Consider the following 16,724-nt stretch of genomic DNA (forward strand, 5'->3'; position numbering starts at 1 on the left):
CAGCTTGATAACATATCTTAGGTGGCTTGATCAATTTACATACCTTACACCTCGGTGACACCAGGTCATTTTTATAGTATTCTCATTTGAAGAGTTTTGCCATCTTCAGATATGATCAGCAAAATCTAAGACTATACTATGTAACCAACAAACATGAAGGCAGGAAATGTTCCCAGATAAAGTTTTCCCCTCCCACACTGTTTCTCAGTTATTTCTAGCGTGTTACATTTGTCGATAAGCTCAGCACTAACAACGGACTACAGAATCGGAACTTGGAACACACCCTTTTTTTCCAGTCTTCAGAACTGTTTCAGCAATGCTCTGAATCCCAGCAATAACAGTCAGTTAGCATGTCCTTACACTGACTGGCACATCCTAGCAGCACTAAACTGTGGTTCACCTGGCTAAGACTTCAGTGTGTATGAGTAAGATGGATCAATCATGAACTCTGAAAGCACTTATGGAATTAATTGACAGAATTAATTTGCTGTTTCAGTAGCTGCTCAGTTGAAGCCGATTATACTGTAAATAACCATTAAGTTTTGAACTCATTTGCCATTGTGGTTGTTCTCAATCTTCAAGTTACCCATTTGCTACTTTATAGCTGACATCTGTAACAAGTTCTAGATGAGCTGGTGCTATTATTACAGGTTTAGAGTTCATGCCAGGTCAATCTTGCTAATAGCAGCAAGGAACTGATCTGACAGATTCTCCATTTTTCAGATATTGTTCCAGGCTCAAGTTTTATTAGGAGGTACTGCCAGCATGCTAGACACCTCTGGTTTAAGAGAACAGGTGGACCGTTCAGTGCAAAGGTTAAGTCTTAAGAGCTGCCTCATTTCACTGGTGACACCCACCATGTTTTCTTAGAACCCCAAACAGGCCAAGACAGTCCAGTGCTACCCAAACATTACCTTGAGGAAGTTTTTAACACGTTCAGGGTCATAGCAGTTACTTTCCCTGCAGATTCTTTCCACTTCTTTAATCTGTCCTGTCTTGCATGCAGCCTGAATATACTTGAAGTGCACATCTGGATCCTGGCTGAAGTTCACAATAGAGCCCAGGAAATAAAACAAACCTCGAGGGAAACAGTCAACATGTTATTCTGCTAAACCACTTGAGGTGGATCAGTATTAGCTTTCTAGCAAGCTTCCAAGTTATAATTACATGAAAATTTGACTCCAACTGCTGCCAAAGTTTACGAAGAACTGAAAAAGATTCAAGTGTTGCCATTTTTTTTACAAAACCCATATTGTCCTAGCTGAGTTGAGCCTGTTGTTGTTCCCCATGTACTAGGCAGACTAGCATGTTATAGGCAACTTCGTATCATCATCAATTGCCATAGGTCAGCTTTGTTAAAACATCCAACATGTGCCTTCCACACGCTCCCTAGACAGGAGGCGAGGAAGAGTTTAGAAAACCAAAACTAGTTGTGCCCAAAAGCTACTATCACACCTTTCACTAAACAGTGCAAAAGCTGCTTGCCATGACCAACAGCTAAAGTTCACTTAAAGCTGATGCCATATAATACCCAACTACTTCAGACAAGTGACTGAAGATTCATTTGGGTTTTGGAAAAAACACATATAAGGCTGCCTATGCAAGAAACCTGTCTAGAATAGCATCTTATTCCAATGAACCATTCTCCCAATTCCAAGAGTCCAAGATTATGTTGTGTTCTCAGCCTTTAAAGACGTTTTCTTTAAAGCTTAGCAAGATGCTGTTCAGCCACACATCTGCAGAGGTTTGACCACTGATGTACCACCATGCTGACTAGACAACACACAGGTTGAGAAGTACAAAAGCTAAAGACCCAAAGGCTACACACATTTAAGATGACCATTTTGGACAGAGGAAAAAGGCCAGCAGCTCCTTCAGTTACCTTTTTAAATTGTCCTACAGCTCCAAGCATTTTGGTAGCATTTCAGAAAACCGAAATACGCAACACAATGTTGCACCACCACCATCCTCCATAGGACAACAGGTCAGGTTTCAAGACAGTTTTGAGATCTAGCTACTTAAGTTCAATATGGCTTTCTAAATTTCAGCAGATCCAGTCTTCATACACACATGTATAATGATGAGTACTAGCTCCTTTTGCTAGAGGCAAGAGCACAAACTTACCTTCAAAGCTCTTGAAAGACTCAAACAGCTCAATAAGTGACTGTGTTGACAACTGCTCATGGTATTTTGAAGCTACCTGGACACAGATCTGCAGGTTCTGACGAATATTAGCAGACAACATAGCACGCAGACACTCTAAAGAGTCTTCTACCGATAAGGAACCAAAATAATTCACTAGCCACTGCAAAGACAAATAAGCCATTTTAGACTCAAGTAGAACACTCTACACTCTGAAATCAAATGTTGAAATCAATTATTTATGGCCTGGCTTTTGCTGGATTCAGGATATTTAATCTCATACCTCAGGATTGAGAAGATGAGTGTGAACTACCGCACGCTTGATGTCATACAAGTCTGTGAAATGTTCAAGTGCTCTCTGTAGCAAGCCAGCTTTCTCACACAGCTGAGCTATGTGAGCCCGGTCATAGTGAGTAAACATTTGGTTCCCCAGGATAGCATCTGCAACCTAGAAAGAATAGTGAAATGTTTCATTTAGTACCTGAACGCTGTCACTAGCATTTGGTATGCACAATAACGCAGTGGCTGGTCTAGCCATAAACAAGCCTGATCCAGTAACACTGAAAGCATACCTGAGGTGCATGCATGAGGTTCATCTCAAGTAAACGTGTCTGCAGAGGACCTTCTGAGGGACGATTATTCTTCAGTGCATCCAGCAAGAAGGCTGTACATTGCTGAATTAAATTGTATTCCATAAAGACATCCACAATCTGCAAAAAACATTTGAGCTTTTGATTAGAAACTGGAAGCATTTTTAAACAAAGTAACATCAAGTGTAGCTTCCAAAGCTACACTGTTTATTCTCACCGCACTAAGCTGTCATTCAGCATTCTTAAAACTAGGCAAGAAACAGCACTGCCCTGGTACGGTAAATCCAAACTTGCAGTTCAAAATCTTTCTCTGACGGCAAGCATATGTCTCCTCTTACCAGTTTAAGGCCTTGAAGTTAACATTTCATAGCAATAAAGTTATTTACTTGTGTTATGTCTGCAAGAGGCTCTTCATCTTGAACAAGCATTTGTGCAAACTGCTGTCCTTGATCAGGGCTGATTCTCATTACATTCCTCAGCAAAAAAATCCAGTCTGGAGTATATCCAACCTGAAGAGATAATGAAAAGTAATAACTCAGCAAGAGCACACACCTCATTAAATAAAGAGCTCAGTAGAAGCTACTGTCAGTAGCTTACACAATCCAGTCAGGATTTCCTCATTTGGAAAAGGCTACCTAGGAAAGTACGAAAGGATAAATGCGTGAAGTCTAGCAGTAATTATTCATAACAAAACCTTAGGCCTAAGTAGGTACTACACAGGCTCTCAGACCTCACCACAATTACTCCTAGTTACTTTGGAAGGTATGCTAGTTATTCTTTAACACAGGACAGACACGGGCATCTCCTCTCACCTTCTTAGCATACAAAACAATCTTCTGGACTTGTCCTGTTTCAGCAAAACACTGGATGACTTTGTTTGGAACATTGGCTCTCAGATAGACACTAAGTGCTAGCGTAGGATCTACAGATTTCACAAGGTCTCCCAGCTCCTCCGAGCACTCCAGCTGTTAAAGAGATATACACACAGTCAGTCCACTCAGAGTGCCACACTGAAATGCACTACTACCTCCTTCCTCATTTGTCTTACTTTTGGACTCCTCTTAAAAAAAAAAAACCACACACTCAAGGCCCAGCTTGACAGCATTATCCGACTCTTTCAGCAGTGACCTATTGGGCTCTGTTCCTTATGCTGGTCCACACGAGTTAAAGGCATTTATAGAGCTAAAAAACAATTAGGTGATGCATTGTATCAGCATCTTTCTTCAGCTAATTAGAGATATAACCACAGCTCAAAGTGGATGTAAGTCAGTACTCAAAGAAGCCTGAAGTGGTTTGGGAAGGAAAAGCAACAGCTCATAAGCTTTCCATACCAAGATCACTCTGCTGTAATTTTAAGTAGAACGAGTGAAGCTCTTCAGAGTATTTGATCAATTCTCTTGCAATAATATGGGTCAGTTACAGGTAGAGTGAACAGCCATTGCTCAATGGTTTGATCACACTACCCAACTGAGTTTTCCTGAGGAGGGGGGCTGTCAAGCAGTTATGTCCCTCCCCCTCCAGGGCTCTAAAGGTATCTACCCCAAATTTACCTTATCTTCTTTCAACCATTTTTCCAAGAGCTGTTTGCGTCCCTGCTGAAGCACAGGTCTGCAGAGTTCCAGTGACTCGTACTTATTCAGCTGCCCTTGGTCAAGCAGAATGCCGAAGTATTGGAGTAAAGGGGAAGTCTGTCCCGGCTGAGCTGGAACACTCTGGAACCGGCGTATGGTGTCTGGAGTACGCAGGATTCCCTGCCAGAAACAAGAGATGCGTTTTAGTTTTCTGTTCTGCTGTTGTGGCTTGGCAAGAGTTTCTCCAGGAAGCTGAAGTCAGAAATGCTTGCTACAGCGACATTATGTTTTGCCAACCCAGAGTAAGTCAGAAGCAGTACGGCTGAACACCAGCTCAGACACTGCCTTTGAGACATTTTGACAGAAGATGTGCAATAGTAGCCGAAGAGACTTGTTTCGGTAGCAATGCAGATTTAAGTTCAGCAGACTGTCCTACAGAATTAAGACACCCTTGTCCTTGCAAGGAAGTTCCTCAATCGGAATCTCTTAGTCCGCCCTTTTTATCCTGTTCCCAGGTGCAGCCTCAGCTAGAGGCTGTACTTTCATACAGCCTTTTTTAATCATTGGAGACGTAAAGATACATGAGAAACATCAAACCTCATAGCCATTACTTCATCATTTATTCTGTTTCCCCTCTGCGGGCTTTACACAAGCTTTACAATCTTCCAGCATACACTCAGTACTCTCAGCACATAACTGAGAAGAACTTGTACACTAAGTACAACATCAGAACAGCAGCAACAACAAGGTTCTGGTCTTGCCACTTCGGAAATTCAGTGAGCTTTCCTGAAGCAAGAAGTTTAAACCAGTGGAGCTCAGTACTGCTCTGAATATCAGTCTATTACCTTTGGGGCATTAGCTGCCACTTTCGCTGCCTCCGAATAGTTCCCTTGTGCAAAAAGTGCATTGAATTTTCTGGCAAAGAGTTCCTCAGCACCTGCCAGGTTGTTGCGGACAGCCATTCGTAAAGCTAGGTCAGGATTCTGCAGCACATTTGTAATATACGGAATAATATTCTCTTCTTCCACACACACTGAGAGCACCTGAATAAATCATCAAGGAAAACTTCTAGTTAGTCCAAATATAAGACGTGACCCAAGGGCTAAGCTAACCTCTAAAAGGAAAGCTATGGCATTCATGGGAAGCTTTTTCATCCCCTGGTAACTGCAGAGTCTTCTTGCCATTTTACTTGAGAATCACACCTCTGGTTAGGAAGAACCTCTACCATCCAATTACTGCATCAAGGCAGACGACTAACAGTAGATTAAACTGAGGCATTTACAGAGGTCAGAAATCCAGGGATGTAAGCATTATCCTTCTCTAACATGTACTCAGTGTCTTCAGGATCCCAGAGGATAAACTAGGAACAAGTCTGCTCTGCATTACCCATGCTCAACAAGCAACAACATCTGAAATTAATTCAGTCTAAATGTTAGCAGACTGGTTTAAACTAGTTAAGTTAGGTGTGTATGGAGATACAGCAGCAAGTTTCCCTGGGCACTCAGAACACTGTCAGACATCAGATGTTCTGAAGAGTTAAAAGTTACTGTAGTTAAGATTTCCATTAGTAAGCGCTCTGCAAGAGGATACAATCTGCCCCCCAAGAGGTATATTCTAGTTCCATCCTCAACAGCAGGACAGTGTTTAGATCCATTGACAGCCATTACAAAACCCCCAAAATTATGCAACCTGAACCAGAGTTGTAGAAGAAACTATAAGTAATACAAGCTGCCCTCCTGTTCAACTACCCAATACCACCATAACTCTCATTTTATTATTCTGTCTTGTTAATGTCTGGAAACTTTTAGACAGATGCAAATGCTACAATGTATCATTACGGGCCAGTGGGATTAGCTAAACAAGTGGTTTCCAGGCCAAGCTTCCTTACTTGTCCCTTTCTGTTTACTCCAATAATTCCAGCTGTTGCTTCATGCTGTGCAGTAACAAATATGGTCTCTCCACTTATTCTGTTCATGTAGATACAGGTACCAGTTTCCAGGTCATACAAATGAATATAGCCATATTTCGTTATGAGAAATACCACATCGTGCTTGTCGCTGATCTGCAGAACAGGAACAGATTTATCAGATTTGGTACTGGATAAAACAAGTGCATGCTTTTAAGAATCAGAAGACAGCTGTGCCATTTCTATTCTACTATTTCAGTAGAATGATGTTTTAAAAGCCTGAAAGACAGTTAAATATATGTGGATATTTCTTCCATAAATAAGAGCACAACGTCTTTGAATGCTGCTTCAGTCTCCATGTTTACTTTAACACTACTGAAGCAGGAGCAGAAATCACAGCAGCTCAGTGCCAAGCCTCAGGTCAATATATTGACCACCTGGCTTCCAGTGTCCTGTTACAGTGTCACATCCACCAAGAGAAGCTACAGACTTGTTCTTGTGCTCTTGTTTGCAGCTCTCATACCTGCATGGCAACAGGAAAGTCATTTTGTGCTTCAGGAGGAAAGAAGACATCCACTGCTTTCTTTGGAAATGGCTGATTCCCAGTAGGTGGTGTGCCAACTTCAATGATATGCAACTGTGCAATAGATAAGATTAGTCTCTTAGTTCTTGTATTTAATTTATGTAACAATAGACTCAACAATGAAGATACAGCAATTCTTTTGCTGCTAAGTCTTAATCCCAAACTTAGACGAAGATAAGCCAAGTCAGTCTTCCTGAGTATTTTATACTGTGGCTAAGGGTCTGGCATACTGTATTCATGTATCATAGATGAGGGAAACAGTTAAGCATGATCTTCAGTTACCCCTAGCTACTTCAAAGTTTAAGAATTCAGTTAGGTCACTTTATAAGCACTCTTTTGACTTGGTTAACACTCTGCAGAGACAGTTCTGATGAGGTTTCTTTGAATCTAGCTTTGGTTTTACTTTGTTTTAGCTGTCATAAAGTAGCTCACATAATTCCAGCGCTAGTATTAGACTACTAGTTAGCCTTGTAACACTTAAGTGTTTCATTTTCATCCAGTAATTTGGAAGTAAATTAAGCCTGATACTGGGGATGAGCATTGAAGAAAGATTACAACAGCTTTCCCCTTAAGCTTAGCCTGTGAAGCTGAGAGTCACATGTTTCAGGCAGCTAATTAGGCTAGTCATGACATGCCACCTCACTTCATGACTTGAAACAGACTCCTACTACATCAGGTAGTCCCTGCTGTGAAGCTCTGTATGCCCCAATTTTCATATACATTAGTTATATAGCATCCAGACTGACACGTAGTCCTTTTTTTATTTTTTCCTAAAGGCAACTTTGTGCATTAAACCACTTGTTTTTCTGGAAGCAGATAACCAGAGTGAGTCATTAAAGATTACAGAATACTTAGAACCAAGTCTTACCTTACCCCCAGCTTGCCCTCTTACTGCAAAACAGAAGAGAGTGGATTCTTCAGCATTTCCTTCCATCTTGAACTGTGCAAAGCTGGCTGCATGTCCCTCAATTGGTTGTGATACTTTTCTATCTACAGAATATAGCTGCATTGCTCCCACAACACGATTTTGCTAGGTAAGACAGAACAAGAGTCAGAAGTAACAGGCACTCATTCCGTAATCTAATTTAAGTTAGTGTCAGTAAATATGTTGTCATATGAATCTGAAGCACCACACCATGCTTTCCCCTTACAAAGGCATCACATCAGACTTCTAACCTTGTACTATTGTTTGTACCATTACTGTAAGATTTTCAGTCACGCTTAAGTTTGTTACTTAAATATCAAGGCAACCATTTACATTCCCAACAATGTTTTAGGAAAAAACACACACACCAGTCCCGCTCCTATAGAAGGAGGAAACTACAGAAGCCCTGGGCTTCCCATAGCAGGCCTTCCTAGTAGTAAAGTACCTGTGCAGATATGCCAGTTAGCAGTAGCCATTTCTGCTTAGCATCAGTACGGTAGTTGATGATCTGGCAGCCAGCAAGACTAGAATGGCGATCAAACATTTTCACAGGCTGCGATTCCCCCTCCATACTCCAATGGTAGACTGCATTATCCGTTACAAGGGCGACAGTATTCAGAGAGATCCACTTCCAGAAGGTGACATCATCTGTCATTGTATGAGCCTTCATTTTGCTCTTCATTTCAATATTGAATATTTGAAGCGTCTTCCCAGCTAGAAAACACAACAGAGCCACGTTACAGTTTCCACTTGTTACTTCAAGCACTGGTTAAAAGTAGAAGAGCTGGACTGTGACATTAACCCTCACAACATCCTTCAAGAAAATCCTTTTATATACTGACAGTATCTTCAGCATCCAGCTATTACTTTTAACCAGGCTACACTCCTAGGGCTAATTTTACCAGTTTGCCACCACCCAGCAATCAAACAGATGTGAAAAACAACTTGGTAGGAGGCAAGCTTTAGCTACACAAACAAGTTGTTTGATACTTCATGTACATCAAAACTAGGTTACAATAATGCTGAGTGTCCTGCAAGTTGAGGAGAGCTATGCCAGTGTCATTAAAAACTATGCCCACATCTGTTTTAAGTACAAAAAAGCGCACAACATGGAACAGTCAAGTTGGCAGAGGGCTTTCGTAATTCAGACACATTAACCAAAACCCTTAGGTTGCACTAATGGGATACACAGCTACTGGCTGCAAACCAGACTAACAGAAACCGGGCAAGGAAAGGAACCTAGCGACCAACACAAGCTCTAGAAGGCAAGAGGAAAAGTTCTGCAAATTACATAGAATGGTGCATACATACATCCTGAACAGCCACCTGCAGTCATTTCTACCAGATTTTACAATGCAGTGGCACGCAAGGAATTATTTCTTGCTGTTGAGAAGATAAGGAAGGTTCTGACCAACTTCTAGTTTTAGGAGACAGCTATTTCAACACATGCTAGTGTAGCCCAAGAGGAATATAAAAGATCTCATGAAACCAGGCACAGAACAGGTCAGAATAACTGTTACAGTTACTAACTGTAACTCAGCTTGATAAAATCAGTGCCAGATGGGCAAGTGCCTTCACTCATAGAGGATGAGTTTAGTTAGAAGCCCCCATTAGTTCAGCTAATGGCGCAAGATGCAGAGTCAGGAGTTTCTCCAGAGATGGAGCAGACCGTTTAACACTGTGTTACACAGGCTACTGTGTTTCCATATCTAGTGCAGCTGGAGCTTTAGAGTCAAAGGAGATGACATCCAGGTAAGATGCTATGTAAAGCATATTAAGAGGCAAAAATCTAGGCTTCATTCAAAAGGGTCAGTTCTGTTTATAAAAAGCTTGATACCAAGATCCCAATAGTTTAAGCACGCATCAAGTTCTTGAGTGGATTAGTTTTCTGAATTTTAAGGATTCCCGTGTTTGGGAGGGCATGAAAACCCTCTGAATTTTAGGATTTCAGTTGCTTAAACTCCACTGTTCAGCCATGTGCACCATAGATTTGAGCCATTTTATTCTGCTTCTTTTCATAAAACACAACAGGAACTAGTACAGTCAATTAAAGTAACTCACCGTCTGCACACACAAGAAAGCATTAAAGTTGTGACAAAACAGCAGCACAGTATTAAAGTCAAACTTAGATCTAACATTGAATACATATAAACCTTTCCATTCGCAAGACATGCATTTCTACAGCACCAGTATTTAAGTCTTTTTGGGGTGAGAGATCAACACTTCTGGAGACTCCAGAGGAATGCTTGTTCTCTCTATCACCAGAGATACCAAGTTAGCTGACCTTGTGCTTTATTCACCACACGAGTCTTTCCTGCATAGTTTTACTCTTCTTATCACTGACTGATACAAGAAACATGCACAAACTGGGGCACCGGCCTCTTCCAGCAAGGCCAGACTAAGGCCTTCAGGAATATTTCCCTTCCTCCCCAGTCTTAAGTGTTCCTCTCTGGAAAGAGAGGCTTAGTTGACAGCCCTTATACACTTTAGGAGATCAGGTCTCACTTCCCTCTAACATGACTCCAGAAGTATCTCAAAAGCCTGCACTTTCCTCCCAGCTCTCCCACTCAGAAGCTGTAAGCATTCTGACTGAAACCTCATTCTAATGACCAGCAAATGGCAGGTTGCCCCAGCTGAAGCTTACTGCCCAGATACCTTCAGAAGAACTGAAAATGCATTAAACTTAAGCTCCCATTAAGCTGTGGAAGACTGGTAAGGGATCCTCCCACATAAACTGCCTGAGAGACTTCAGTCATAAACTAGTCTTACAGAAAGCTCTCCATCCACTTCAAACATTTCTTTATCAGGGCTTCCATACCTTTTAATGCAATGACTTTACTGGCAGGGTTCATGATAGCACTGTCAGCTGAAATTGGTCTTCGAATAGGGTTGCTGGGGTCATTCATGTCAATGATCACCACTTGAGCCTGTTCTCCTACTTTCTCTCTTATGCAGATGAATTTGTCAGACTCCATCGTCAGAGTGCTGAAGCCAATGTTTGCTGGGTTGATGCCCAGATTTTGGAGCTGAAAGAGAAAAAAGGTTTAGCATTAAGTTACACCTCAGTAGTAGACACGAGCTTTTTTGAAAGGTACTAGGCTTCACACATCTTTGTGACAATACAACCGCACTACCCTAAAATGATATGGCACACAAATTCTTGCCACCTTCAATGGAGCCCAGCAAGCTTTCTGAAGAAGCCCAGTGTCACTCAAGTGCTGGGCACCTTGTCTTCAAGGTCCATTCACAACTTACAGTTTTGAGAACTCTACTTTTGAGCCCCTCAAATGGTTTAAGGCACGCTGAACTTGCTGGCTACTGGTAGCCGTGCCAGAGTTGCAGCTTCAGCACTCACTCTCACCAGCTTTGCTTTCAGAGCTCCAACTTATTTCATTGAGCTTGACAGCTATCACTATTTCAAGCTTAACATCACATGTGAGGCATCTGAGCTTTATCCTCATAGAGTTAAAAAAAGCTACCTGTCTAGCAATTAGCCTAGTCCTGTCTAGCAGCAAGTCTGTATTACCACCCAGGAGGCAGAGCTAACGCATACGAGATGGACATGATTGAAATCAGAAATGGCTCATCCACAGCCATACTTGACACAGAAGATTATTGATAAACCACCTCCTTTCCTGCTGAGGCACAGCCTGCTTCTGTAAGACTTTAAATGCATACCTTATAATTATAGCTCTAGTATGGCATGCAACAAAACAGCTCAGTCAATGCCACTTCATGGTGTTTGCAACAGGCTAATGTATTAGGGTGTTAGTAGTGAAACAAAGCTTATTCCATTTTTAACAGTGGAAATGCAGAATGGTTAGTTCACCTCACATACAAATACCCAGCTTGTGGGTCGATATACCTTAAAAACACAACATCAGTCTTCTACCATTATAGGAGTTACCACTTCTGGTATTTCTGATATCTTTCTTTCTGGGAGACTGTTTAAACTTCAAGCTCAAGGTCTCCCACAAAGGGCTAGACCTCCAAAGCCATTTTAGTATTATTGTACTAGTTTGAAGCAAAACACTAAGCTCTTATCAGCTGTGTTCTGTACAAGCTCCGAGATGACCATGCCTCTGCTGCTTTGTTCCTGCCTACTTGCAGCTTCTGATAAAGAGGGTGTTTTACTACACTTCCCCTTTTGCCCCAGCCTTCAGACAGCACATGCAAAGGAACAAGTAACATCTAAGATATGGCACACCAACTTAACAGAAGCAGCTTCACAAAAGGCACTTCAGTGGATGATTTATACCATCCAGTGAATCAAGACAGCCAGATCTTGGGGCAGCTTAAGGTTGAGACTCAAAAGCAAGTCAGTTTTAGCTCCTCAGGTCTGCTTGAAGGGAGAACTGGAAGAAGATTCAGCCTTTGGGCATGGTTCTCTGGTCACTCTGCATTTAAGTCCTTTGTCCTAAAGTATGCTATTTCATAGCAGTTACCTTGCTCTTTCAAGAGAGGACTTCACGATTTGAAGCTCTTCTGTCAGGTTCGAATACTACCAAAAAAACGTTCGGGCTCTTCAAGGGCTCATTTCAGAACTAGTTTACAGAGAGCTAACACTGATTTTTTTTTGGTAAATTTAAGGTCAACACAGCTTTTCTTCAAGAGATTTTAAGAGAGAAAAGGCTGTAAGCAGGACAGATTTAAATGTAATTCCTGATCCAGACAGCAAGCTGGTTACCTGACTGACTAGCTGAAGCCATTCTTCCAAGGCAGAAAACCAACACTTCCTGCAACTTAACACAGTGAATAGTTTTGTTCAAACACAGCTCCCTTCACATCCATCCCCCTGACAGTAAAGTCAGGAAATTTTCATGTGAAAGACAAGTGTTTTATCAGCTTTCACATGACAAAACTGTTTTGATGCTACAGCTATTAAAAAATAAAATATATTTTTTTTAAAAAATCCAACTACTTCCTTGACAGGTCAGAACTCTTAACTCAAATTTAATTGAGTATTTGAGGTCCAGTATCACAGAACCTGACCACACATTCTTCAGCAACACTGATTCACTTACAATATTTCAGATTTAAGCTCAAACCTTCCTTTCACACCTTTATTTGGATAGTGTTCTCTAGGCCTGGGACTCCATACATCAGTTAGGCAGGTGTATATGCAACCCAGTCACACCCCTGCAGGCAGAGAAGGCTTGAAGATGGAAGAGTTTCATCTGGTAGAGCTGAGAGACTTACTCCAGATTACTCCAGGAAATGTGGCATTTCCTTTTGATAGGCCTGCAAGCTTGACAGGTGCAGAGTCATTTATCAAGCACTCAATTTCCTTGTTAATTTGGTAGAGAAGCACAGTTTCAGAGGGCCAAGTACTCCACCTGGCAGTTAACTCACAGCACTATACTCAAACAAACGTTGTTGACAGAACAAATCAAAAGCAGCAAGGTCTAGCAGATGGCAGACCTCTTAGGGAGGTCTAGGCATAACCACTGAATCAAAGTTGCTTAGGTATTGCAAGACAGATTTATCTCAAACACGACCAGACTGCCATCTGTTAGGTGTCACATCCGAGGTATCCAACCTTGGTTCGTAGCAGAATACGTGGCCCTTTCTAAACTTAAGACCATTTCCAAACGTCGAGTATTTCTTTGAAAAGATTTAGTGAACTGGCACTGGAGCTCTGAAGAAAGCCTGGGGAAGTTTTCTGATGGAGGCATGACCGTTACTGAGGTCTTTAAGTAAACAAGCTTTCTTCTAACATTTCATCTTCTAATCTCAACAGCCCCGAGCATACGAACTAAGCCTGCTTCGAGCCCGAGACAGGAAGCTGACTGTGACAATCTCTGCATTTGATTACACAAGAGCATCACCAGCCAGGAGTGGCACTTGCTTTGCTCAGCTGGCAAAGCTAACATGAACTTTTCTTGCCTGCACTCAGACCTACTATACAGAACTTTTGAGAGTATAGATCAGTCCCTGGAGTATGGGTTATTTTCTTCCCCAAACAGGCTAAAGTTCAGGTGAGTAAGGCAGGAGTGTTTATAAAGCTAAGCAAAGTAAACAGAGACTAAGATTACTATTAGGAAACATGACAGGAGGTATTTCTCTGATGGCTTTTATTATGAAAACCTCAATACTATTCCACACACAAACCCCTGAGTTTGCAATACAACTGAGAGTACAGAGGTTTATGGCAGATTTTCTATCCCTTCTCCACTTACCACAGTGAAAAAACCCCCAGATGTTTAATATTGCACTCACTTAGGTTCACCAATTCACAAACAAGTTTAGAAGATTGAAAAAAAAAGAGGAAATGTTAGATACTCCTACATTATACTACAAAAAACACTTCCTTGGCTTTCAAGCAGATATGAAAGCAGAACTTGCTAGCTGTGCTTGGGCAACCAATTTACAGTTCAAATTATTTTATACCACCATTTGTTGGAAAGTTCAGTTACACTGGTCTCCCGGAAGCACGCTGAGAAGAAAGCGTTCTGTCAAGTAGCTGCTCCATTACAGCAGAACCATGAAACAGGTTGCCAGAGACAGCAGCAGCTCTTCTGTTCAGCAGAGATGTCACCATGAAGGAGCCTCATCTAACCCAAAATTGGATACTTCAGTCAACTGCAGGCTGTACTGAACCATCGAATTCTGTGATGGCATTTATCTGAACAGCATCGAGACATGAATCATTATAACACAGCAAGTGAAAAGTCTGACTAGCAAAATTATTTTTTCACTGGAAGATAATTCAAGTATGTTCTTGGTAACTTACCCAGCAACATTGTCACGTTACATGCACGTTTGACATCAAACTGAATGGTAAAATTGCTGACCAGAGTCTCTTTGTTGACCCCTTCCTGGAACATTCGCTTTCTTGTGACAGTTTGCTTAGCTGTCAAATAATTTCTCCTTGCCTACAAGGAAGGGCGCGGAACTGCTGAGTATGCATTTCACCTCGACTCTCACTCAACAGGATATAACCACTGTTCTTGTAGCCACAAGCAGCTGCTTAGTCTCTGCCCAGAGACTCCTTATCTACATGCAGCTAGAAATCATGTAGCTGGAAAATGCCAGCTAACAAAAAAACTCCCAGTCTTTTCAGAAGCACAGAGCTCTTTGACGTGCAGTTGAGTCACATTAGCTCTATTGCAAGGCCATGCTTTAGTAGGCTTTGATTGAACAAGGTGAACATCAGGCTACATTTCAACCACTTATTTAGTTCCATACATTAAAAAAGGCAAAGCAAACTTCAATCGCACAGAAAAGTTTTATCTGTGCCGATCTGTCAGAATTACTGACTGCAGCTCTGTAACACCAGAGTCCTGACACCAGTCAATGGCTCCAAAGTACTTCAAGCCTACCAGTGCAAGGTAAGAGCTAGTTTGTGACAGGCTAGGAAGTTACACTGTCATCAGATAAGAGACCTCTGTAACATTCAAGAGCTCTATTTCTATATCCTTCCTATTTTCTGCCTCACCCTCAACAGGCCGAGGTAGCCATCCGGTGTCAGCAGCCACAGGCATGCTGTGTGACTTCTTCAGTTACAAGCCACTGCTGAGACTTACCACTGAAACCCGAGTTCAGAACCAATGGCTGCCATTATTTCTCTTTGGTTAAGCACCACAGCCCCAGCACCAAGCACTGATGTGTACCACCACCAAGACAAGCAGGCCTGTTGACTTCAGTTATCTGCTGCGAGGGATGTGCCAAGAAGAATAGCTTATAAACTGCTTAACCAAGTGTTCCTATCCAATTAGTTCATACACACATGCGCGCACTCCTCAAGACACTTTGATTCCTCACAGCATCCTTTGTTACAGATTTTCCCTCTGTAAGAATGCTCCAAACTCACCAGCTTTAGGAATTCAGATTCACTAAAAAGGAGAGAGCAAGAATGCCACCAAAACAGCATTAGGCACAGCAGTCCTCCAATTCCCAACATTAAAAAAAACCCCAAAAAAATCCAAATCAAAAAACTGTATCAAACTCATGCTGTTACAGCAGAGATTTAGTGTTCTAGGATATATTCAACTGTCTCACTGCCAGCACAATACCTGGAAGCATTTTGTTGTTCATCATTGTTAGACTGAAGTAGTAGACGTGTAAGTTTTATTATATGATGCCTTGGCTGTGCAGTTTTATTCAGTTAGCTCTTTGGCATAGCTAGCTATGATTCTGAGAGCCATCCATCTAGCCACCACGCTAGAATATCATAGCCACTATTCAGGTTTGCTCCACTAATGACCAACAGATACAAAACCCCCTTTCCTAGTTTAAAAGGAGTAGTTCTGTGTCAGTAGCAAGTGCATAGCCTCAGCTGACAGTTTTCTGAACTGTCTAGACAAGTCTACACAGTAATTTAACTTTTTAAATATATCTAGGTTCAGAAGAGTATTTATTAATGCCAGTCACAGCAGCGTGCCTGGTCCAAGTTCAATTTTCATCTGTTTCAGGGTAGTGTGGCTACATTAATTGGCAATTGCAGTTCATCACCTGCTAACTAACCTTCTCACTCATCAACTTGTAATCCTAGAAAAGCTCCACACACCTAGCACAGCGATCAGTTGTGTTTTACTTTCACCCTCAAGTAAAAATTCCAGGGGCACCAGCCTATGGAATCCCTAAAACCTAGACACAAATAACCAGATTCGCATTCATTCAGCACACTGAACTCTGATCTCCCACTACATGCCCACTGGATCATTTCCTCGTGCCCACTTAAAAAAAAAAAAAAGGAGCACTATAAAGTTTTATAACATCAGTCTGGTAGTTTTGATAGCACAGGAATCAAGTTTCTCCTTGGAACTTCCCAAGGAAAATGTTTCTCTACAGTGTGTTGTTGATGTTCTTTTGTGGCAAGGCAGGCATCTACAATAGACAATACACAGATAACATCCTACATACTTGCAGCTACTGAGATTTCAGAGCTATGCAGTGGGACTCAAACAAAACCCAAAGTCTGTCTACACATTTTGGTTTTAGACTTCACTTAGTAACTATCCAGACAGCTTACTTAACCCTAGTAAGTTAACTAGTTGCCACACCT

General features: G+C 41.6%; 1 protein-coding gene across 7 annotated transcripts in view; it reads right to left on the reverse strand.

Annotated features, from left to right (window-relative positions):
- The window catches only part of CLTC (clathrin heavy chain), a 34,301-nt gene that overhangs the window by 14,434 nt on the left and 3,143 nt on the right, over positions 1-16,724 (reverse strand). For 4 of the 7 annotated variants that reach the window (XM_037371630.1, XM_037371649.1, XM_037371662.1 and 1 more), the window contains exons 2-15: positions 10,536-10,743; positions 9,779-9,781; positions 8,163-8,431; positions 7,661-7,822; positions 6,733-6,846; positions 6,192-6,365; positions 5,149-5,346; positions 4,283-4,483; positions 3,545-3,697; positions 3,119-3,241; positions 2,715-2,852; positions 2,426-2,590; positions 2,125-2,305; positions 915-1,078 (exon numbers count right to left, since the gene is read on the reverse strand). In XM_037371630.1, the coding sequence (XP_037227527.1) occupies positions 915-1,078; positions 2,125-2,305; positions 2,426-2,590; positions 2,715-2,852; positions 3,119-3,241; positions 3,545-3,697; positions 4,283-4,483; positions 5,149-5,346; positions 6,192-6,365; positions 6,733-6,846; positions 7,661-7,822; positions 8,163-8,431; positions 9,779-9,781; positions 10,536-10,743 (2,253 nt within the window). The remainder of the gene's footprint in view (positions 1-914; positions 1,079-2,124; positions 2,306-2,425; positions 2,591-2,714; positions 2,853-3,118; positions 3,242-3,544; positions 3,698-4,282; positions 4,484-5,148; positions 5,347-6,191; positions 6,366-6,732; positions 6,847-7,660; positions 7,823-8,162; positions 8,432-9,778; positions 9,782-10,535; positions 10,744-16,724) is intronic. The other 3 variants (XM_037371640.1, XM_037371656.1, XM_037371681.1) reach the window with 1 other exon arrangement.

Source organism: Falco rusticolus, chromosome 1, assembly GCF_015220075.1.
Source record: "Falco rusticolus isolate bFalRus1 chromosome 1, bFalRus1.pri, whole genome shotgun sequence".
In the NCBI taxonomy this organism is placed as follows: Eukaryota; Metazoa; Chordata; class Aves; order Falconiformes; family Falconidae; genus Falco; species Falco rusticolus.